Source organism: Helianthus annuus, chromosome 8 (assembly GCF_002127325.2).
Source record: "Helianthus annuus cultivar XRQ/B chromosome 8, HanXRQr2.0-SUNRISE, whole genome shotgun sequence".
Classification (NCBI taxonomy): domain Eukaryota; kingdom Viridiplantae; phylum Streptophyta; class Magnoliopsida; order Asterales; family Asteraceae; genus Helianthus; species Helianthus annuus.
In genome coordinates this window covers 26,068,364-26,091,874 of record NC_035440.2, presented here as the reverse complement: position 1 = coordinate 26,091,874, position 23,511 = coordinate 26,068,364, and the positions used below count along the sequence as shown (strand labels likewise).

At 35.1% G+C, this 23,511-nt stretch overlaps 2 protein-coding genes and 1 long non-coding RNA gene across 8 annotated transcripts; 1 reads left to right on the top strand and 2 right to left on the bottom strand.

Annotated features, from left to right (window-relative positions):
• Positions 1–9,236: 9,236 nt before the first annotated feature.
• On the bottom strand, positions 9,237–13,075 carry LOC110870969. 6 transcript variants are annotated; one of them, XR_004864870.1, is made up of 7 exons: positions 12,910–13,075; positions 12,591–12,703; positions 11,070–11,343; positions 10,171–10,373; positions 9,812–10,094; positions 9,709–9,746; positions 9,237–9,455 (listed from the first exon to the last, which is right to left on the bottom strand). It is a non-coding gene; the product is annotated as an uncharacterized LOC110870969 (long non-coding RNA). The 6 variants fall into 6 exon arrangements; XR_004864871.1 differs by lacking the exon at positions 9,709–9,746 and having other exon boundaries at positions 9,272–9,455; positions 11,070–11,210; positions 11,307–11,343; XR_004864872.1 differs by lacking the exon at positions 9,709–9,746 and having other exon boundaries at positions 9,272–9,455; positions 11,070–11,202; positions 11,307–11,343.
• Positions 13,076–18,513: 5,438 nt separating this feature from the next.
• Positions 18,514–19,722, top strand: LOC110870968 (pre-mRNA-splicing factor cwc22). Its single transcript, XM_022120002.2, has 2 exons — positions 18,514–18,545; positions 18,855–19,722. The coding sequence occupies exon 2, from the start codon at positions 18,890–18,892 to the stop codon at positions 19,592–19,594; it is 705 nt and encodes a 234-aa protein (XP_021975694.1). The 5' UTR covers positions 18,514–18,545; positions 18,855–18,889; the 3' UTR covers positions 19,595–19,722.
• Positions 19,723–20,358: 636 nt separating this feature from the next.
• LOC110869766 (disease resistance protein RPV1-like) lies at positions 20,359–21,957 on the bottom strand. The gene is made up of 2 exons (XM_022118988.1): positions 21,434–21,957; positions 20,359–21,136 (listed from the first exon to the last, which is right to left on the bottom strand). Exons 1-2 carry the CDS (start codon positions 21,955–21,957, stop codon positions 20,359–20,361), a joined length of 1,302 nt encoding a protein of 433 aa, XP_021974680.1.
• Between the last annotated feature and the right edge of the window lie 1,554 nt (positions 21,958–23,511).

Genomic DNA, 23,511 nt, shown 5'->3' with positions numbered 1-23,511 from the left:
AAGTCAAAAAGGAATAATTTAAGTAACGCTATGATATGTAATATAATACAAACACTTATATACAAAAAGTACCAGCGGCGTATTTACCATGTTTGTATTATACTACTCACATCTCGTTACTTAAGTCACTCAAACCAACCAACAATGTATAATGTCTATGTTTAAACCAATTGTCAAAAGTCATTGTATAAACCTTGGCAAATGTTAAAAAGTCCAAATGTAGTCAAGTAATGTGTAACAAATGTTATGTATTGTAAATAGAGTATTGTCACATAACCCAAAGTAGAAAATGTACAAAACAGAGTATTTTGAATATATCAAAAAGTTATGTTTTGCAAAGTAAAAGCATGTTACATTGATACATACATTTATGTGGTAAGTTAACGCATACATTCAAGCCTTGAGACAGTCAGATAACCCTAAGTTAAGGTTATCAAAAGAAATGTTTTCGGATTCAGTCATTCCTTACATCCAAACAAACCAGGGATGTCAGGAATGGGATTTGTCAAGTCCTATGGTACCACTACTTACTACCGAGCGGCGTAGCTAATGTTAATGAACGTATATAAGTCCCGTTTGTGCAAACCAAATGTTATAGCAAATGTAAACATGTTATATGAAAACAATGTACTAAGTATGCTAAGTTAACATACAAAGCAGAAAAGTCATGTAAATCAATGTGCTAGCATGCTATCAGTCAACATACATAGCAGAAATATAAAGTAAAACAATGTACTAAGTATGCTAAGTAAACATACATAGCGAAACAATGTAATGTAAATCATGTACTAATAGTGTACTAAAGAGCATAGCAAGTATATGATGTGAAAACAGGAAAGCACGAAAGTAACAAGTAGGCACATGTGTTTCACCCCAAAACAGTTTGGAAAACAGTAAAAGAGGGGTCTATGTACTCACATAAACACCTTGAAAACATTTAAACGATAGGGGTTCTATGTACTCACTTGAGATTGCTTAGAAGTCCTTGTGTAACAACCAAACAATGCTAGAGATCACGGATATCAAACGGCACCTAATATAGGTAACTATGTTAATATACCGGACCTAAAATCGGAGGATTGGATAGAATGAGGGTTCGTAAACCAAGTGAGTATGGAAACTCATGTAATATGGATTAACAAAGCCCACATACTAAAATGAAACCTAACCTAAGTGCTTACGACCCATTACGACCCGTTTAGGTAGCTTATGCTACTTTAACGCGTCGTTCGCGTAAAACGCGTTCGGAACACCTAACTAGCCCTATGATAAGTAAAATATGCCTTAACATGTCTAATATTGTTGCCAAATCAGTTTAGATACTAAAAGTTATGTTACATATGCTTAATATGAATTTTGGCGTAAAAAGGGCATTTTGATAATTTACCTAAGGCATATATACTACCTATAATACAACTACTCAAGTAATGTGACCATAAGGTATAACCTCGGAAGGTTATTCCCTATACAACTATGGTCACCTAATGCGTTTAGTCGGATCCTAAAAATCAACCAAATGGGTCGGGTTCGAAAGTATAAACGATTGTTTAGACCGCTTACCTTATGACCCTATATAAGCACTAAACTAAAAGTGACGAGCTAAGCATGTTAAAACATGCTTAGCTAAGTTTAGAAAACAGGTTTGGTATCAAAACAAACGGTTTTGATACCTATGAGTAGTTTGGTTACAAAATACGCAAGAATGCACATTTTGGCCGAAACTACGACTCGTCACTGAGCCTAGATAACGTGGTAATCAGTAGGTATAGTCACTAGGGACTATAACCATCGTGATCACGCTCACGTTATGAAGTTCAAAAGAACTTCGTATTGACCATAAACTGGTCAATGCAGAAAGTCAAACAAAGTTTGACTTTCGGACTCGAAAAGCGATAAAAGAACGAAAGAACACTTACGAAGGGTCCCTGAAAGCTAATCTTGATCCAGGAGCTCAGGTATGAAGCAATGGCTTCAACTTAGAGCTTTTAGATCAGATTTGTGGGTTTTTGCAAGAATGGGGGGGGGGTATTTATAGGATATGCAAGACCGTTAGGATCGTTTATCGATTTACGTGCTTGAGTCACATCCGTACAAGTGTCAAAATGCTATGGTATCACAATATGACCCCAACCCTAGAGATTTGCAAGAGGCATTGCCCTTTGGAGTGTTCAAAGGCTGCTAACAGCAGTGAAAACGAGTTTCTGCATATCTGGGGAGGCCTCGCGGCCCACGTAAGGTTCAGACAGGGCTTACGCGGCCCGCCTGGATGTTCTGATCTGCAACCATCTTTGAAAAATGACAGTTTCAGTCCCTGTTGGTGTTTAAAGCCTTTTCCGACATGTTTAAGGCCCGTTAAGCCAACTTTAAGGCCCTAAAATGATGTTTAAACATTGTGGACATGAAACATGCTCAAAAATATGCGGATGTCGGTTCGTTTGGCCGTACGATCGCGATGTTCGGTTAATTACGACGGAATGCGCATAAGCGCGAAAAACGATCCAAAATGCGTGACGAATGGATTTTTCTCATGCCAAACACTAAGGCATAATATTATGATGCTTACATAAATTTTTGGATGTCCGGATGTATTTAGAATGTAAGTTATACGCGAAAGTGCAAACTTATGCACTTTTTGACACTTTTAGCCCCTGAATGATCCAAAAGTTTATTTTAGCATACCGAACCTCTCAAAGCCTATTTCTAAGCTATATAAAGGATATTTATGGTATGATTAACTCATGGTCATGTTCCGGAATGTCTGTTACAGTTTATACTGGCATACTTTCACAGTTTGTCAAATTTAGTCCCTGTAGGCGAATTAACTTGTTTTTGCCGTACCAAAGCCTTCAAAACTTATTTCTAAGTTATGTAAAGGTTATTTAAGGTATGTTATGTATAGGATGATGTTCCGGAGTATTTGTTGCATTAAACTGAGTACGTTTACGCACCAGTTTGCGTATAATTCTCCAGAAAGCGATGTAGAGTTTGAAATTGAACAAAAGTCAAAACATGAAAAATGTAAAACATAAGCAAACAAACATTGGGATCAAATAACTTTGTTTTATTGATGACTGAACTGTTCATAATGATTTCAAACATAGATGTTACAACAAGCTTCCTGGTTTAATTCTTCTGAGAATTAGCATCTACTTCGATTGTAAGTGTATGGGGTGAAGTTTAGCCTACTGATAAGCCTGATAACCTAATTTAAGCGATAATGCACACGAAATAGGTTAGTAACTAATACAGCATTTACGATAACTCACGAGACTAACACCCTCACAACGAATGACAAAGTGCAATACTTAAACATCCATCGGATTCGCAACGAATGACAGAGTACACCCCGAGTTCGGGTGGCAGTCAAATATCCTGTCGGAATCACGATTAATGACAAAGTATAGCAATTAAATATCCTGTTGGATAGTTTCAACCGATCGGATATTGAATCGTAGTAGCGATCGAGTTAATACCCTGTATCGTATTAGAATTCGAGCTAGTGTGTGTTTGGTAGTAATCAGACTATAACTCAGTGTACGAATTGAGTTTTATCGTCGTTCCAAAGCCAAACTGCAAGTCCCACACCCTTCTATTTACAGCTGGAAAATGGTCTCCCTCGCGTGTCGCGACAGGGAGACCTGTCTCCTTCGCGTGGCGCGACGGGTCCAATTTCAGCATAGGGTTGCTTCGTGTCCTGGTAGCCTAGCTGAGTCGACGGAAATTGAAAATTCTATTTTGACAACAAACTATGATGATAATCGTCAATGGGGAATACCCCCCCCCCCCCACCCCCCCCCCCCCCCGAGTTTTAGGGGCCCTGAACCTGATTCTGATTGTTCTGAAAATTTTAGGAGTTGTGCAGGATTACTTGGGTGTCTCAATTAGGGTTTTCTATTGGGCAAATAAAATAATAAATAGTAGTTTTGGGGAGAGTTGTTATGGTTTGGGATAAAAAGGAATAAAATGGTGAGAAAAGAGAATGGACCCACTTTATAACTTTAGGGTTCAACTAGAAAATCTCCTGGTATAAATTTTGGGTATAACTTCTAAGTTATTAAAAATATATAATGCACTCGTGTTAAGTATAGTACCCTTAATACAACCTTGTCCCTATGTCACGAGACAAAACCCAAACGAACTTAGTCAGGTAGAGCTTTGACATGCGTTATGGGGCTCAGATCAATCGGAAAGGATAGCGGTGATCGGGACTTAAAACAATTAAAACGGGGCAGGGCTCTATTTTTATTATAATGTAAATAATATATATATATATATATATATATATATATATATATATATATATATATATATATATATATATATATATATATATATATATATATATATATAGATATGAATAGACAAGAAGGGAATGGCGACTTACAGGTAAAAGAAATGAATTGAGCTATCCTATTTATACTATGTTCAAAAAGACACCTTTACTAAAATTTGGATGACACACCCTCCACCATTCAAACACGTAGAGGATTGCATTAAATTGTATATGCTAGGTGACTTTCTAATTTGTAGTAAGTTTATTTTTCTTTTTTTTTAATTATTTATTTTATTCTTTTCGATGACACTTACAAGATTCATAATTTAAATTCTCAAATGTTAAAATTATTATTTTATTCTTATAATTAATTTACCTGCTTCACTTATTTGACGCTTATAACTTCTAAAATATTACGTTTTATAAGGCAATGAATATGTCATTAGAACAAGAATATTTTTGTCTACATTTTGCACCAAGTTTTATTAAAAACGGAGTAGTTCCATTATAATGTATTTTTTTTATATTTTAATTATTAAACGGTTCTTGTGCCCGTCCAGATACTTCATATTTGTAATAGTTAACTTACCCGTAAGCTACCTGTCTAATAATATAAGTTTTTATATACTTTTATTTTATTTAGAAATGTCACCCATTTTAGGGCCAATTAATTAGTATAATATTTCAACCAATTATATATAAAATAGTGTGTAAAACTATTTGGGTTGAATATTTATATTAAAAATAAACTAGTTACTAGTTAATAGTGGTTAATAAATTTAACCAACCTATAATTCTTTATATAAAAAATAGGAATGTTACAGTTTGTTAGTGACTTTGTGTATTATGCCTTATATAATGTGTTATGGTGTTCAGGGACCATAACTAGCTCAGAAAAATAGGAACAATGTTTCTGATAATATTTTTGTGTTACGGGTAAAGTCCGGTTGTTCGGTTTCACCCTGTTCCGTTTAAGTGCTTAATTAATCCGTAAAGCGTCCTATATATATATATATTTGTAACGTTATTAATTTTCAACACTCAGGAAAGAATACCGGACTATTTAGTAACTTTTCTGTATACTACTAGTGTGTTAACAAGCGCATGTAAATATAACACATAAATCAGAGAGTAGTTAAGTAATTCCACACAGTCGTCAAACACTTTAATTATCAATAATAAATTGTACGGAATACATGTGATTTTGAGGGTTATCACAAACGGCTCGAACCATTTATTGAAACGGCATTAGAAAGCTGTACCGGCTTGGAGCCAGCTGAAACGGCTTAGAGCCAGCTGAAACGGCTCGGAGTCAGCTGTAACGGCTTGGCTGGCAGAAGTGGGGTCCATGTGTGTACGGTAACGGCTCGGCTACAACCTAAGAACACGGCTTGGCTCGTTGAAGAACTCGACTAAGATCTTTCAACATGAGCCGATTGTAATGGCTTGGCTAAGATCTTTCCACAATTGTCGGACACGTGGCGTTGACTGCAGGATTCTCAAGCCGTTACAGGCTTTGTCGAACACGTGTCCATGAACGATTGGCTGGCCGTTAAAACAAAATCTTGTGCCGTTTCAGCAAGGTGAAACGGCTCGTCGAGGGGTGTCAAATGGCCAAAATTGAAAAAACGGCGTTGCAGTGGCCATTTTCGTGATTTTCCCTTAAAATTATAATTAATTTAGACTCTCTAGTCTAGACACTAAAAAGCTTTAAATCTAGACTCGACCTAAACCACACAATCAGCAAGTGTACCGATCACTGTAGTATGACCTAAGGAAGTCCGGATATCGAACCACGAGACTCTATTAATCACGCTAACTAGACTTTAACATACACTGACAGACACGACTCAAACTGTTTAATTGTTTTTTTTTTGGGGGGGGGGGTTACTGAAAATCTAAGGAAATCTATTTAACTAATTATTAAACTAGAACTAAGCTAATACGAACTAATGTGAAGACTTTACTTATATGATGAAGAGTACCACCTAGACTAGAATCCTGGATTGATTTTAAGAATTTACCAATTAAGTTAACCGCATGTTTTATGGAACCGGGATCTTGTGATACTAAACCTATTAAGACACCAACTAAGCCCCTCAACCCTTCTCGAGGTGAAACTTATGGCACTACATAGGCCGTTAATCCTACCGATTATTAGATTTCCTTCCGGTTATCTAATTATTGTGTAAGTACCCTAATATTGACCTACTCTTTTCCAATTATAGATCTAGGGTAGTTTAGGTTTCTTAACTTGACTTGATAGACTAATAAACCGACAGGGCAACTAAGGCACGACTTTTTCCAAAGACTGTCTAAAGCAATTCGCCGGGTAAGACCTACCAATATCCCCGTACCTTCCAGCTATAAGGACTAGTAGAATACTGAAATCTAGCAAATTATTAACTATTACTTCTAAGGTTTATTGGCCAATTCACCCTAAAGGTCAAAGACACAAGGTCAAAGATCTAGCATGAACCTATCCTGTATCAGACAACCACCTACATTCATACGAAGCAATTGATAAGAATTAACCAAATTAAAGTACGCATACACAACAAATTAATAAACTAAGCCTTTTACAATACACAATCAATCCATAAAAGACATGCAATTAACGAAAAAGGTTCAAACTTTATTTCAATCCATTCATCATAGTCTAGGCGATTTAAATGTTTAGCCAAGCATATTAAACAAAGAAAACAAATCAAAATTGTTCAAACAAGAATTCACCCTTACAAGTTTCGAAAGAGAAATGAACAAACAGGGAACTAGAGAACCCGTGCTAGTCTTCAATCTTCGACCCGAACTTAATCCAATGATTCCAGTGATAAAAAACGCTCCGAATAGCTCAAAGTATTCTCTGAAAATCGCCTCTAAACTCTTTAATTCGTAACTAGGGTTTATTAATGAATTTCTTGAGTTTTTATATGAAACCCTAATCAACAGCGAAGAATTGTCGTCATAACACCCCGTCGCGTCGCGCGACGGGTATGGTCCTTCGTCGTCGCATGGCGCGACGCCTCAAAACTCTGAAAATTAATATTAAAGTGGTGGCGGCACGCGACTGCTATGGTGGTTCCTCGTGGCGTAGCGCGACGGCGCATTTTTCACAGACTGTCTCGTTTTTTGATCAGTTACAGCCTTCCAAAATCCCAGAAATTATTCTAACTCCCAAACTCAGCTCATTCTTCATCGTCTTACCAACATTTTAAGCATTAACTACCTGTAAAACGAGATCTGATCAAAGTAACGAAATTCAAACTAAAAATAAAGGAAAACTATACAAACTTTACACGAATAAGAGATGTATTTTGCAATACATCAGCCATCCATACCCACGTGCCACCCGCATTATCCATTGTAGCCAATGGCACATGCCATTGCCATGTTATCTGCCATTTGAAGGCTACGCCATACGCAGACCCGCCAAGTATCTGACCATACGTACATTGACAAAAAATCCAAAGGCGGCTCTCAAGTGGCTCACGACGTTGCGAAGCGCAAAGTGCATCATCATAATGCCACGTTATGTGAGTGCGAGTTAGGGTGCTTGCACCCTTTAGGGTCCCAAGTAGTGTTTTCCTAAAGGTAAACAATATACAAGGAGTGCTCCTCCTTATAAACCACTTCTTTGTCATCCCACTTATGTGGAACAAGTTGACAAAGCTCAATCCATTTTTCTCATCTTTGGTTGTTCCAATCATACAACTTCAAGTCTCGATTTCTCATTTATCTTAGCTTCATTTTGGACATAGTTTGGTTCGTGATGATGCTCTCGCAACGTAGAACATAAACCCATGAGTAATTATTTATACAACACATATATAGAAATGAGATCAGTAGAAACGCTTGGAAGCGTGAAAACGGTGAGAACGGATCCTGGCCGAATACGTGGCGCGTGATATAATCAAGGCGGAGGGGCTTTTTGTCCTTTTATCTTCTTTTCCAATGAATTTCTCACAACACCGTTCTCACTTTTGGCATGTAGGATTTTTTTGGCGTGTAGTTAGAAACAATAACTACACTACAAGAAAACTGGGTTTTTTGTACGCGCAAAAGCGTCCTAAAATGCAATTTTATAGGACCTTTCATTTAATAGGACCAACGGTAAAAGCGTTTCATGTAAAGGGGTCGTAATAAGTCCCGGAACTAAAAAAGCATCTTAACATCTCAAATAAGATTATGAAACCAATTTTATGGTCGCGTAATATGTCTTTGAACAACCAAAATAGTGTCCTAATAAAAACATATTAGGACACTTTTACGATGTTCTAACATGTGCTTACATTCTTTTAATCTTTTGATATACTTACAAGCGTCCTTAGAAATTAATTGATAGGACCCTTATGATGTAACATTATAGTTAATTTAGTACCAAGAAAAGGGTCCTAACATACCAAATAAGATTATGAAACCAATTTTATGGTCGCATAATATGTCTATATACAACTTAAATAGCGTCCTAAAAAGAACATATTAGGACACTTTTACAATGTTCTAATATGTGATTACCTACTTTTAATCTTTTGATACACATACGTCCTTAAAAATTAATTTATAGGACCCTTATGATGTAACGTATAGCTACTTTAATATCAAGAAAATGGTCCTAATATCCCAAATAAGATTATAAAACCAATTTTATAAACAGACCATCAACATATAACATCCTACTAGTTATTGTATAACATCAACTTATGAAATTAATAAAACTTCATTATATTTCAAATAAGCATGTTCATAACAAAAACACTAACCATAAATAAGTTATAACATTATCTAACATAAAGTCTTAACATTTAACAAAGAAACTAAAAGCAATTAAAGAAATAAGAAGCATAAAATCTTGAGTCATCATATGCGTACTCAATCCTCATGGACTACCTACAAATAAACCATCCATGTATTAAAATTATTTCCATGAACGGATAGGGCCAGGCGATGGATGCACCAATGCATTCTAAATCAGTTATATTCAGAATTCAGATTGTTGATTAAGTATAATGAAATACTAACATAAAAGATTAATTGCTTGATCTCAGCATCATGTTAAATAATGTGTGCAGATTGAGAATAATAAAATAAAAGAATACCTCAAGCACACTGTGAGCTAGGTCACTATTTCCATCCACATGACCAATTGTGGTTTGTGATGAATCCCATTCCGGATCAACTTCATCTGAAACAAGCATGTAAGTTGCATAAGATAAGATTTAACACTAGAAGAGATAAAGTAGAGGTGGCAACGTGGCCGGGCCGGGTCGGGTAACATGTTCGGGTCAACCCAATCCTTTTGTACAGGTGTAGAATAAAATAATAGCAACTAACACGTATAGAATAAACAAAATAATTGTCGTATAGCCAATGTTTAAAGTATTAACAGAAATGTACACACAATTGTACCAGATATGTAAGGTTCAGTTTGTATTAACCTTTGGTCCTCTCAGTATCGCTCAACCATATCACTTGTCTGCAGAATTACACTATGAATTGACTTTTAAACAAATGAAGAAAACAATAGAGTTAGGGTTTTACTTGGTGGAGATATAGAGAGTTCCGGGAGACCCTGGAGGGTGGCTGGCGAGAACAATAGCGACGGCCGGTTGGACGTGCATAAGCTCCTCGCCATTGTCGGCGTCGATAAGAGGTTCGCCAGCGCCTGAATCTTAGTCCTTCTGTTGCCATTGTTGATTCTAAAACCCTAGGTCAGCTGTTTGAGTTTAGAAACAGTTTCAAGAATCGAGGCCCGCTTGTTGTAAGAGCGGCTGGAGCGGTCGGATAAATCCTCAAAAGAAGATACAATTAACTCAAAGACATCCTGTGCATAAAAAAGAGGTTTTGAATACATATGCTATAGAATTATAGGAAGTACGGTGCAGTTTGTTATGGTGTACCCTCATTTGGTCATCAGTGTAGGGTGCATCAGGAGCTGTAATTCTTGTTCTTTCACTGATGCAGGAAGCGACCGCTACTTTCACGTCGATATCTGAATGTTTTGATAGACTATCTTTGATCAACACATTCATTGATGGCCTCAGTGCAGCTAGCATCGATCATTTCGCGACTGGTCAACCTTCAATAGAAGCTTCTCCACTTTCTGAATAGCACAGACAAAAGAAACAACCAAATGCTAGCATCAAACTTTCATTCAGATATCTAGCAAACATCTAAAAGCCAAATAGCAATCACAGTACTTAATTCCATATGCCTCAAGTCCTCAACAAATCACCATTAATGTTTACACAAATTGAGCATTAGCTATACAGTCAACAATACATTCTTTTGCTTGTGCGGAAGAGAGATGTTTGTGCTTTAAGAACACAAAAAATAAGGAGTGTTTTTTGAGTTTTATGCTGTGACTGTCAGAGGGGTTAAAGCCTGGACATAGGTGGGCATGGGTGACGTAGCCGCATTTTTTAGGTTAGTTCGCTGGTCTTAATTGTCCTATCGTATCAATAAGAAATGTACAAACCGACAATATCGTAATTATATCTATATGGCAACATTTTATGCTTTTCCCATACCAAAATATTAGATTAGATTATAATAAAATAGCATGTGGTGGTGGTCGGGAAGGGAAGGGATTCATAACTATTAGCTAGCTAGCTAGCTCTATATAAACATCGTATACTCCACACATTTCTCTTCACCAAAACATAGAACAATGGCTGCTAGTATGTTGATGAAGATGGCTTGTGTGGTTGTGGCTTGCATGGTGGTGTTAGCACCCCATGCAGAAGCAGCCATCACATGTGGTACGGTGGTTAGCAACATGATTTCATGCCTGACTTACCTACAAACCGGTGTGCTGGTGTTAAAAGACTTAACAGTGCTGCTAGCAACAGCGCTGACAGGAAGCTCGCCTGTGGCGGTCTTAAGAGTGCCTACCAGTCCAACCCCGGGATCAACTCAGCAAATGCTGCCGCCTGCCAGCCTCCCATCCAAATGTGGTGTCAATATTCCATACAAGATCAGTCCCAATAGCGATTGTTCCAAGTATGTTTTTATAATTAAAAACACACATAAATACCTCACGCATTCAAAAAGGTCTCTTATTCATCATTGGTCTGAAAGGAACAGGAAGGGAAACTATTAATAACTAATTCCAGTAATTACTCATACCGTATTAAATCAAATTAATACATTTAAACATAGGTATTAAAGGCGTTAGGCGCACTCAAGGCGCATAGGCCTCGCCTGGGGCCTAGGAGCAAGGCGCAAAAAAAGCGCGGGCCTGAGAAAAAAAAAAAGCGTACAACAAAAAAAACTAAAATTATTTTTATATAATAGAAAATTTTTACTGTTCTTCAAATAAAATAAACTAAAGCTGTTATATAACAGTTAATATGGTCTATTTAGTACCAAAAGTTATAAAATGCTAGTTTATTAGTGTAGAAAAGTAGTTTCATTTGATAAAAGTAGAAATCTAGATAGAATCTTGTCAAAATTTAGAGAATTTGGTCGAAAACTCTCAAGAATCTAGGAATCTCGCCGGAATCTGCGCATGAACCATCACCTGGAGAATCAAAGCGCAACTGCCTTGACTTAAGGCGCAATTGCCTCGCCTCGCTAGGAAATTGGGCCTAGACGCAAGAGGCGATGGCTTTTAATAACGATGCATTTAAAGACAACACATAAGTACACAAGTATGGTTACATTTTGTTTATTTTTAATCTCTTTATCTTTGACATTATGATATTTTCAATTTAAACATTTTTAAAGGCATTTGATGGTTAAGTGAATCATTTTTTATTGTATTTCAAGCTTTAACAATTTGAGGATTAAAAAAACAGGAACGAAAAGTTGTTTAGAAAATTTGAAATTTACTTGATGTTTATAAAAATAAAGAAAATTAAATATCAAAAAATGTTATAAAGTTGTTGATAATTTAATGTTTAATCATTGAACTGGCTTGATGCTACTGTTACTTATGTGTTGAGAGTGATTCGAAAATTGCAGGGTTTAGTATCAAAGTAAACATTACAAAATTGGAATCCAAATGTCTTATAATGATTAATGAGTTTAACTCTTACCACCCTTCGATGAATTCAATCGGTCAAAAAGTCAACAGGAGAAATTCTATGATGATTAACAATTAACAAGCTAACATAAATCCATAAATCTCGAACATTATATGTCGCCCCGAGTGATTCAAACGTTGCCCATAATTTCACAAAGCTTTCCACATGTCAATCCATTTGTAAACTTAAAAACTAACAAAAGTTGGTTTACTTAAGATTCAAATATCCAAATTTCAAGCATCAAAAACTAAACTTTTTTAACACAATCAAAACTCAAAACAGTAATAGCTTACATCAAGAACATGAAGGAGTTCCTCAACCGAATCATGCGGATGCGATAACTGTTTCCCTATCTCCTTAAGTTGTCGCTCCAGCTCAGTATCTGCAGACGCCATAACTCGAAACCCTAGCAAAAAACCGCAGTCAAACAAACAATAAACCAACCAACAAAATACACAACAAACATAAAAAAGCGTCTAAATTTAAAGAAAATTCAAGAAATCTTGTAAATAAACCCTATAAATCTACTTACAAAGAACAGAGTGCTTGTTGTGTTATTCTAGAGAGAGAAAATAGAAAAAAGCATATGGAAGAGAGAGAGAAAGAAGATACCAAAAGGTTGAATGGCCTGTATAGGTCCGATGTGTATGTATGAGTGATAGATACAGGTGTAGGGCAGATAGATACAGAGCTAGGGCTTGGTGTGTGTGTGTGAGAAATTTGAAGAGGGGTTGGGAGGGATTGAGAAAATTGAGGAAATCTCAAGGGAACAACAACAAATTCTAAAAAGTTAGATGCTCCTATTTTTATGGTTTAGCTTCTTTTAGCTAATTTTGACAGACCCAACATTCTTGTGTCCTTGTTTGCAATTTTGCAATAGTTTTGAGTTTTGACCATTTACCGGTGAAAAGGTTTTGAAATCATGATCCATTAAGACCAAGATGTGTAATATGATCCATCAAAACATGTAAGATCAACTAGTGTCCATAAAGATCCATTAAGGCCCAATATAGTCTACTCATGTATGATCTACTATTGTCCATTATGATCTATTAGGGCCCAATATCGTCCACTTAGACATGTATAATCTACCATTGTCCATTGTGATCCATTAAGACCTAACATGGTTGTCCATTGTGATCCATTAAATACCAATATGGTCCATTAAGACATTTGTGATCTACCATTGTCCTTTATTATCCATTAAGGCCCAACATGGTCCATTAAGACATGTATGATCTATTGTTGTCCATTGTGACCCATTAAGAGCTAATATGGTCCATTAAAGCAAGTATGATCTACTATTGTGCACTATGATCCATTCAGGCCCAACATTGTCCATTAAGGCATGTATGATCTAATATTGTCCATTGTGATCCATTAAGGCCTAATATGGTCCATTAAAACATGTATGATCTACTGTTATCCATCGTGCTCCATTAAGGCCTAATATGTTCCATTAAAACATGTATGATCACCTATTGTCCACTTTGATCCATTAAGGGACATATGATCCATTAAGACATATACGATCCACTATTTGGCCGTTGTGCATTATTTCGGCCCAATATGGTCCATTAACACATATATGATCTACTACTATTTATCGTGATCCATTAAGGCCCAATATTGTCCATTAAGACTTGTACGATCTACTATTTGGCCGTTGTGAATTATTTAGGCCTAATATGGTCCATTAACACATATATGATCTACTACTTTTTATCGTGATCCATTAAGGACCAATATTGTCCATTAAGACTTGTACGATCTACTATTGTGCATTGTGGTCGATTAACACATATATGATCCATTATTTGTCTTTATGATTCATTTAGGCCCAATACGGTCCATTAAGACATGTATGATCCACTAAGGTCCAATATGGTATATTAAGACATGTATGATCCACTATTTGTCATTCTAATCCATTTAGGCCCAACATGGTCCATTAAGACATGTTTGAAACTGTTCTCCATTATGATCCATTAAGGCCAAATATGGTCCATTAACACATATATATGACCCACTATTGGTCATTGTGATCTATTATGGCCCAATATGGTCTATTAATACATATATGATTAGGGATGAGCTCGGTATCGGTACGAAAATACCGCTACCGAAAATCGTCAACTATGGGTACAGGCATCGGTACTGAAAATGTTTAGTACGATACTCTACGTTACCGGTATTTGAAAATTAAACTCGGTGTAATATTGGTACCGTACCGAAAACGCCAAAAAGTGGGTACCGAAAATAATTCGGTACCAGAAATTTGGCACTAGTACTAATTTTGCATACATTAAAAATGTATATAAACGTAACTAATATGCATACTCTTACATATTATTTAGAAGAAAACACATATCGTTAGAATATATAACATTAATAATAGGATAAATTTTTAAATATGGAGTAAGATTTTTTTTGTTTTATAATATTAACTAATATAATTTTTCAAATGAGAATATTAATTGAGAGGAGTTTTGAATGAAATATTTTGGTGGAAAGTTTTAGAATGAAATATTTTGGGGGGAAGTTATTTTGGGGGTAAGTTTAACTTTTAGGATGAAATATTTTGGTGGAAAGTTTTAGGATGAAATATATTTGTGGGAAGTTTTAGGATTAAATATTTTGAAGGAAAATTTAAATTATAGGAAAAATATTTTGGTGGGAAGTTTTAGAATGAAATAATTTTGGGAAATTTTTTAATTAATTGTAAGTTTAACATTTAGCCACACATTTTTTCATGACATTTGATAATATTTCGTCACATGAAAATAAACAAAGTGACAATGATGTGATGAATGTTATGTAAAGGCCTATGATTTATTTTTAAATTTTAAGTGTAGATATTATATAACCTTTGGTCACAGAAAATAATATACATAACCATATGTATTCAATTTTAGCCACAAAATATATAATGTGATCGTAGATCATATTTAAATTCTATAAAACTGATGTTTTATGACTCAAATATCAGGTGTCCTATTACAATGTATTATAATAACACCATAATGATTAAGCGTACTATAAAGGTTAAATTTATAAGACCCAAGTGTCAAGTATCTTTTTAAGTTATATTATAATAAAACTCTAGCGAATAAGCGTCCTATAAAACTAATGTTTTATGACTCAAATATCAAGTGCCCTATTACGGTGTATTATAATAACACCACAATGATTAAGCGTCCTATAAAGTTTAAAGTTATAAGACCCAAGTGTCAAGTGCCCTATTAAGTTAAGTTCTAATATGACTTCGACTAGAAAGGGTCCTATAACACTGAACATTTATGAGTTAACTACAACATGTCCTATTAAGTTATGTTATAATAGGACCCCAGATGATCAAGTGTCCTAATACAGTACCACATAATGGGACACTAACAATTAAATGTCTTATAAAGTACTTTATTAAGATCTATATTTTAAGTGTCCTATTAAACTATATGATAATAGGACCCAAAAAAATCATCCATCCTATTAAATAGTTTTTTAGGACACCGGTTTAGTAGAGTATATTATAAAAGGACCCCAAAAGTTCATTAGTCCTATTAAATAGTTTATTAGGACCCTCTTTTACAAGCGTCCCACAGAAAAGGTCCTAAAAATCCATTTTTGTTGTAGTGCTACCTGGCGTTTTATTGTTTTTTAGATCTGCCTCGATGAATTAATCGTTTTTGTGTTACATAGTAAATATTTTGGCATTTATGGCGTTCCCAAATTCATTAAAATCAACTAAATTCAAACATCTTGGCGTCCATGGCGTTCCCAAATTCATTATATACCTTTAATAATTCAAACATTACAATTTTTTGGCCTTTTTTTGTCGATCTGACCACTTGAATTAATCCCTTATATCATATAAAGGTAAATATCTTGGCATTCATGGCGTTCTTAAATTCATTAATAATTCTAAACATTACAACTAAGACGAAATCAAACTAAACTAATAGTCTTCTGTTGATGGTATTACATCAGAGATGTACCCATCGCTTTGGTTATCACTTTCTTCAGACTCATCATCATCTGTTCATTGGCGTATAACGCCATAACCTCGTTTAGTCTTTGTTGCAACCTATATTTAAATATCATCACAAGTCTGGATGTTACATTCTTTGAAGGTGCTAAATCACAGAGTTGTTCAAGAAGGTGTATTCTATCTGTGTTCAGCACTTCGTCCATCGTCAATGAATAATCCACCCCGTGTTGATAAGTCACTTTCACCGTTCTTGATTGTTCATCCAAACTCCAACCGGTAACTGTTGGTAGACCAGTATCGTCATCATCATCATCTGCTGGAAATTTTCTCTTCAATCTTCTTATTACCGTTTGAGTCCTTTCACAATTGTCGGCCCTTGGAACCCCAAGGGCCAGAATATCCCTCTGAACGGCTTCATCAATTCTAAATATGGCCTTTATGGTCTTGACCTTTACACATTAGTTTGACTTTTGAATTAGAGCACTAAAAAGACCCTTTTACCCTTAATGAACCACATCCAAGTAATAAAGTTGATGTTATTTACGAAAATGCCACCGCACCATTTTACTCCATAGATTGTTTTGATCCAACGGATGAGGGGCGTTCTCACCGTTTTCACACTTTTAGGCATTTTTCCTAAATCCTGCCTCCACATATATAAATACAATTATTGGTGTCCAAAATATTTTGTGAAAAACCCATTTTCACTAAAATTTCCAACACCAAAATATTTTGTGAAAAAAAAACCCATTTTCACCAAAATATGTATGTGTGCGAGACATAAACAATAACTTATGGGTTTGTATTCTCCTTGAACTGAGCTACAAAAACTAGCAAAGATGCTTCGATAATTAAACTAAGTGAATAAGATATCAATTCTTAAAATTAGGGGTTCGATATAGCACTAAAAGAAGAAATTAGGTGAAAAGTTATTCCACATACATGGGTGAATTTCAAGTTTGTGGAAGAATGATTCTTGGTAAGCTCTTTCCCTTGATATTGACTCTCATACAATCAAACACCTAGCACAACGGAAAAACATAAAACCAGTATTATCTCGGGCTAGTGAACTCATCCTTCGAAGTACAACTATTGCTTCACTAGACATATGTGAATAGTCGCACTATATGCTTTAAGGGAAATATGTTTAACCTATGGCTTCGATCAAATTCGTTCTCATTTTGTTCGATTCTTGCATTTACCAACACCGGTTTGAATTCTCTTATGTTTACGTAGTATGTAGCTTATATTTTATTAAAATTTGTTTTGTACAAACAATATTGTTTGTATTCCGTGTAATAAAAAGATATATCTTTATTCATACTATAAAAAGAAAATAAACAATTATATCAACAACAACTTTTTTTTAAACGGAAATTTACAAAAGTTGTAACCAAGTAATTAATCAACACTTAATTGTATGTAACCATGGAAACTAGTTATGAGCGGGTCACAAAATTTGGTTAACTTGATTATAGTCAAGACTCAAAAAGTTGGTCACAAAGAAGTGAAGAACTATGACCAAATAACGGAATAAATTGGTTAACTTGAGTATGAGTCATAAAGCGGGGCCAATTTAGGTCAAGTGTCTTTAGACAAATACGTTTGGGCTTGCCCCAACCAGTAGGCAAATTTATATATTAGGTTATTTAAAATCGTTTTTTAGGACGGATTGACTATCATTTTCACGACATTTTTATTTATGTTTTGATATTCGGTATCTGCTTACCGTTACTGACACGCGTTTTGCAGTTATTGGGTCCCCGCCGCAACGCACGGGCGGAAATTTAACTAGTTCCTTTTCATATTAAACTTCCACACGCTTCCATTTATATATTATATATATCTCATTCTTATTCTCGACCAATGTAAATGTAATATTGTTTTTTTAGTCTTAATATATTAATTATTCAAAATATCTGTTATTAATTTACTACTATCCTTAGATGGTTAGATCTAAACCTACTAAATTGCGTTTCTTGGGTAAAACAAGTATCCTAAAAATATTTTGTGGTTTCCGTTACATGTAATGTTCAAATAGAAGTCCATGTGAAGGACCATAAGTGTGTAGTTTATTTAAGCGAACAATAGGGGCCAAATCGTAAATCTTCCATAGTTAAGGACTAAATCTGAATATTAAAGGAATGATTTGAGTTGCACGTAATTAATAACGCTATCTATATAAGAAAGGTATCGTTCTCAGATACGCATATCACCAATTTTTAATTGCGGAGGAAGCACTCGACGAACAAAACACAAGGTATGTTCTCTCGTTCCAGTTTTCAGTTTTTAATTGCGGTTTCTATATTGTAAATTAGGTTAGTGTTGTTGACATAGATTTTCAAGTAAACTAGGTTTGGTTTTGTCTTCTTGACCTACATTATATCGTCTAAATCGGTTATCAGTTTTAAACGTGGTTAAAGTCGTAAAAGAAATTCATAATCTCTTTTTCAAAATTATTTGTTCTTGGTCACATTCATTATTTTATTTTTATTTTTATTTTTTTGGTATAGTTGTGTGGTAGTATATTTTAATTTTAAACCTACACTAACTTTTTTTTGTGTTCTAGTGACAGGAAACTGATTATTGTTAAAGTTTGAAGATATGATGGACGAAGAACAAACGCGAATTAGAGACGAAACCGATACAAATCTAGTTAACCTCCGAAGAGCAATTTATTTAACAATTATGTCTAGCGTTGATTATGAGGAGGCTGGTCATAGGCTCCTCAGAATCAAACTGGAGCCAGGACAAGAGAAGGAAGTGTGCATTATGTTAATAGAGTGTTGTAGTCATGAGAGAAGTTACCTTGGTTACTACGGGCTTTTGGGCCAGAGGTTGTGCATGATCAATAAAGTCCACCAAGAAAACTTTGAGATGTGTTTTGTTCAGCATTACTCAATGATCCATAGGCTTGAGACCAACAAACTACGTAATGTGGCCATGTTTTTCGCACATCTCCTTGCGACTGATGCTTTGCCTTGGCATGTTTTGGCTTATATTCGGTTGACCGAGAAGGACACAACTTCCTCTTCTAGAATCTTCATCAAGATTCTCTTCCAAGAGTTGTCACGCCATCTCGGCATTCGCGTATTGTACAAGCGCCTTACTGACCCTAGGATGCAGGATGATTTTGAATCTCTTTTCCCAAGAGATAACCCCAAAAACACCCGGTTTTCAATCAACTTTTTCACGTGCATTGGGCTTGGTGGGATCACTGCGAAACAACGACAGTATTTGAAAGCGGGATCCAATGAAAGCAGGAGTGGAAGTGATCACAAGAGCCGCAAGCACCCAAGGAGATGGTAGTTTCACTGATAGTATAGTTTCTTTTTTTCTCTTTTCTAGTTAGATGATGTAAATGAGAGTTTTCTTCAATTGGATAATCTCATACCGTTCCTTGATTACTTTTGCTTGCACAGTACTATGGCGCACAACTTGTTTAATAAATCCTGTTTATGTAACATCTCAATCCAGTCAGGGCTGAAAATAAATCCTAGACATAATTAATGATAAGGTTACTATACTTAATAAAGTTTCGGAATCCTTAGAACAGTTTATAAGTTATTCCAAAACGTCTTAGATTAAAATTTACTAAGTCGTATTAATTCCTCATCTCCTACAATCTAATTCGTTGGTTTACCCTCTTCACACATTCGTTTCCCTTGAGTGCCTACCGTGAAACCAAGAAAAACAACAAAAAGAAACACGGTTGAGTCAAAAATTGCTGGTAAAGAAAAGAACAATATTAACTATGATGGAGTGAAGTCAATAAACGGCAAATGGTATAGGTGGTTAGTGGTTACAATTGCAAAGGACAGTAGAACCAATGCAATTAGAACGAATACAACTTGTAAGACACAAATATATAGACAAATGACATTATACACACACACTATATTAAAACAAACTAGTTTTCATGTACATATGTCACAGACAATGCAAATTATAATATTTAGAGAATTTTATAACAATTTAAAGTGAATTTTGGAAAATTTAAAACAAACCACTAGGGGAAAGTCACTTGACATTCAATATGGTTGTCATGTTGTTGATCATCTCTTCAACAAAGTTCATTCAATTAGGATGAGAGAGTTCTTTTTTAATCTTGCAAGCATATTTTCCCACTCGTCTTTAGTCGTACCAACTAGTGAAGAACCGATGAGCTCAAGGTTCATCGGGGTCCGTTGGCTGTAGTTCACAACTTCTCTCGATAGATCCTTATAAGATTGGAATGGAACGGGACATCCAAATGCATACCAACTTAAAAGCACCAATGATTCCTCATGATTTAACTCCTTGACCTCGTATCGCAAGCCAACTTTTGCTTGATCCAAAACATGTATGCTTCTAGTTGTAACAATGATCATACTTCCCTTACCGAACCATGATATATGCCCGGTTAAGGAGTCTAGTTGACTTAACTCATCAACGCCATCAAGAACAATAAGAACTCTTTTGCATCTTAGTTTACTTTTTATTTTATCAATTCCTTTGTAGGCATTACCAATTTCATAATTCTTTCCTTCGAGCTCTAATAAGAGTTGCCTTTGTAAATAGGTAATACCATCAGCCGATTTTGATATTTCTCCAACATTTGTAAGAAAACAACAACCTTCGTACTTTCTAAAAAGTGTATTATAAAATTCTTTAACAATAGTTGTTTTGCCAATGCCTTTAATACCATGGATCCCAATAATACATCCGTTATCAAGCCCATCTTTGATCAGTGATCTTAGTTCTTCAATACGAGAATCCAATCCGACTGGATGTTTAGCTACGAACCACTTTGGCTTTACTTTGTGTCGAACCTTTGTTACAATTTCGTTAACGAATTCTGATTTTTCCGACCTATAATATTATATGTGGTTAAACTGTGTATCTGATAATGTGTGTGAAAATATTATATTATTATTTAAAATGAGAAAACACTAGAAAGTGACACGTGTCAAAAACGATTTTTTTTTTGAGAAATTAACATAAAAATTGGATAAATTAATATGAAAACCAAAACTATTTGATTAAAAAAATTGAAAAAAATTCTTTTAGATTGAAATAGATATTTTGAGCAAACTACACGAATGAAGTAAAATAGTATTTAGTCATCATCGAACCCACGCAATGAACAGGATCCGACCAAATGCTTACATGCTTTCCATGTGATAAAGCTCCCATCCCTCTAAACCCGCCGCCTCTGTCAACGCAGCTCGCCACTTCTCCACCTTCTCCCGATCAAATCGAACATCATGTCTTGCGAAAGCCGATTCAAAGCTCCCAGTTTGCTGGAGAACATGACACCGATCAACATCATAAAACACGGGAAAAACAAACTGATCAAGCGTTGTTTTACATTCAAGAATCTTCACCAACTCATCCAGACACCATCTGGACGATGCATAATCCTTTGAGAAAACAACGATCGACGCCCTTGATTCCTCGATAGCTTTGATTAACTCGGATGGTATATCGTTGCCTCTAGGCAATTCATCGTCGTCGCGAAACGTGTGGATTCCGGCATCGATCAGAGCATTGTAGAGATCGTTGGAGATGGTGTGTCGGGTGTCTTCACCTCTAAAGCTTAAGAAGACATCGTAATGAAATTTGTGAGGAGTTGGTGATGTGTTTCGTTTCTTGAGGGAGAAGAATGTTGGGGATTTTCTTGGGAAATTCATTGACAATCGTGTTTTTGTGATAAGGTTACTACTGGATTTTGTATTATGAAAGACAAAAAACGTTGTAAATTACAATATTAGTGGATAATATGTTATAGAATATACTTTCTTTTTTCTAACGACCTATTTTCTTAGGTTGTGGGGTGTGGAGATGTGCTTGACTAAAACTTCTTTGGAGATTGATTCGAACATCTAATCTATTAACAAGAATAATTAAAAAGAAAAAAAAGATCATTAGGGCTAAGATATGAAAGACTATTTAGTGAGGGATTAAAAGGAAACACAAAGTCATGCAAACCTTAAATCTTCATACAAAGTAGTTAACTTCAAAGTATTTAGGAATATTTGATTTAAATAACCCTAATTTTCACCATTTGGTCGATAGCACTTTGAACTTACGAGTTGTACCACGTCATTTTCAACTTTCAACTTATTTTCCTATAGCACTTTCAAACTAACTGAACCCTAACTCAGTTAGTTTTTTTGCTGATATGACACTTGTGTGGTGACGTGGCATCTGATGCGACACTTATTTAGTGATGTGGCACTTATTTAGCGACGTGGCATTTTGATGACGTGGCATCTGATGTGACACTTGTTTGGTGACGTGACATCTGATATCAGCTAAGTAGGTTAGAGTTCAATAAGTTTGGGAGTGACAGAGAAAAATAAGTTGAAAGTTGGAAGTGACATGGTACAATTGTTGGTGACGTGACATCGATGTCAGCAAACTAGGTTAGAGTTCAATAAGTTTGGGAGTGCCAGAGAAAATAAGTTGAAAGTTGGGAGTGACATAGTACAATTCATAAGTTAGGAGTGCTATCGGCCTAATGGTGAAAGCTAGGATTATTTAAATTTAATATCCTAAGTATTTAACCCTAGCTACTCGAATTCGATTTGATAAAATCTTTATTAGAGCTCGATCTAAACGGGCTCGAGTCTAAGAGCATTCGCACCCCTTCCATCAAATTCTGTAAGTGTGTTCTTTGTATTATAAAGAATGGTTGTAAGTGGTTATGAGTGGAGAAGTGATAAAATCTTATTTTTCATCTGTATGTACATTTGATGGAACACTGTTCACCCTTTATGATTTTTTATTATATTTTAAAAGTGGTTGTGAGCGGAGGATAGAGAAAATATAATGATAAATGTATAAAAAATATTATTTAATTGAATAGAGAGAGAAAATATAATATTTTTTAGTATAATTATATGGTAAAAATGGTGAAATGGGGTGTGAATTCTCTAACTTGAAGCTCATTTATTAATTTAGCAAAGTTTTATATAGCGGGTTCCATTTATAATATGTTATACAAGGTTATAACCCCGTGTATTACACGGTTCGAATAAATGAATTTTATATACTAAATAATAAAACAATATATCTTTAAAAGTCTCCTTTATTGCACGGGTTGAATAAATGTAATTTTATATATTAAATAATAAAAAAAATTATATCTATAAGAACTATATTGTGCGGATTGAATAAATATAATTTTATATACCAAATAAAAAGTTATATCTTTAAAACTATGTGTATTACACGGGTTGAAT

Coding starts and splice junctions, on each gene's coding strand:
- LOC110870968 (XM_022120002.2), top strand. CDS start 18,890: ATGATGGACGAAGAACAAACGCGAATTAGAGACGAAACCGATACAAAT.
- LOC110869766 (XM_022118988.1), bottom strand. CDS start 21,957: ATGAATTTCCCAAGAAAATCCCCAACATTCTTCTCCCTCAAGAAACGA. Junction 21,137..21,433: donor CTTTATCACATGGAAAGCAT/GTAAGCATTTGG, acceptor ATAATATTATAG/GTCGGAAAAATCAGAATTCG.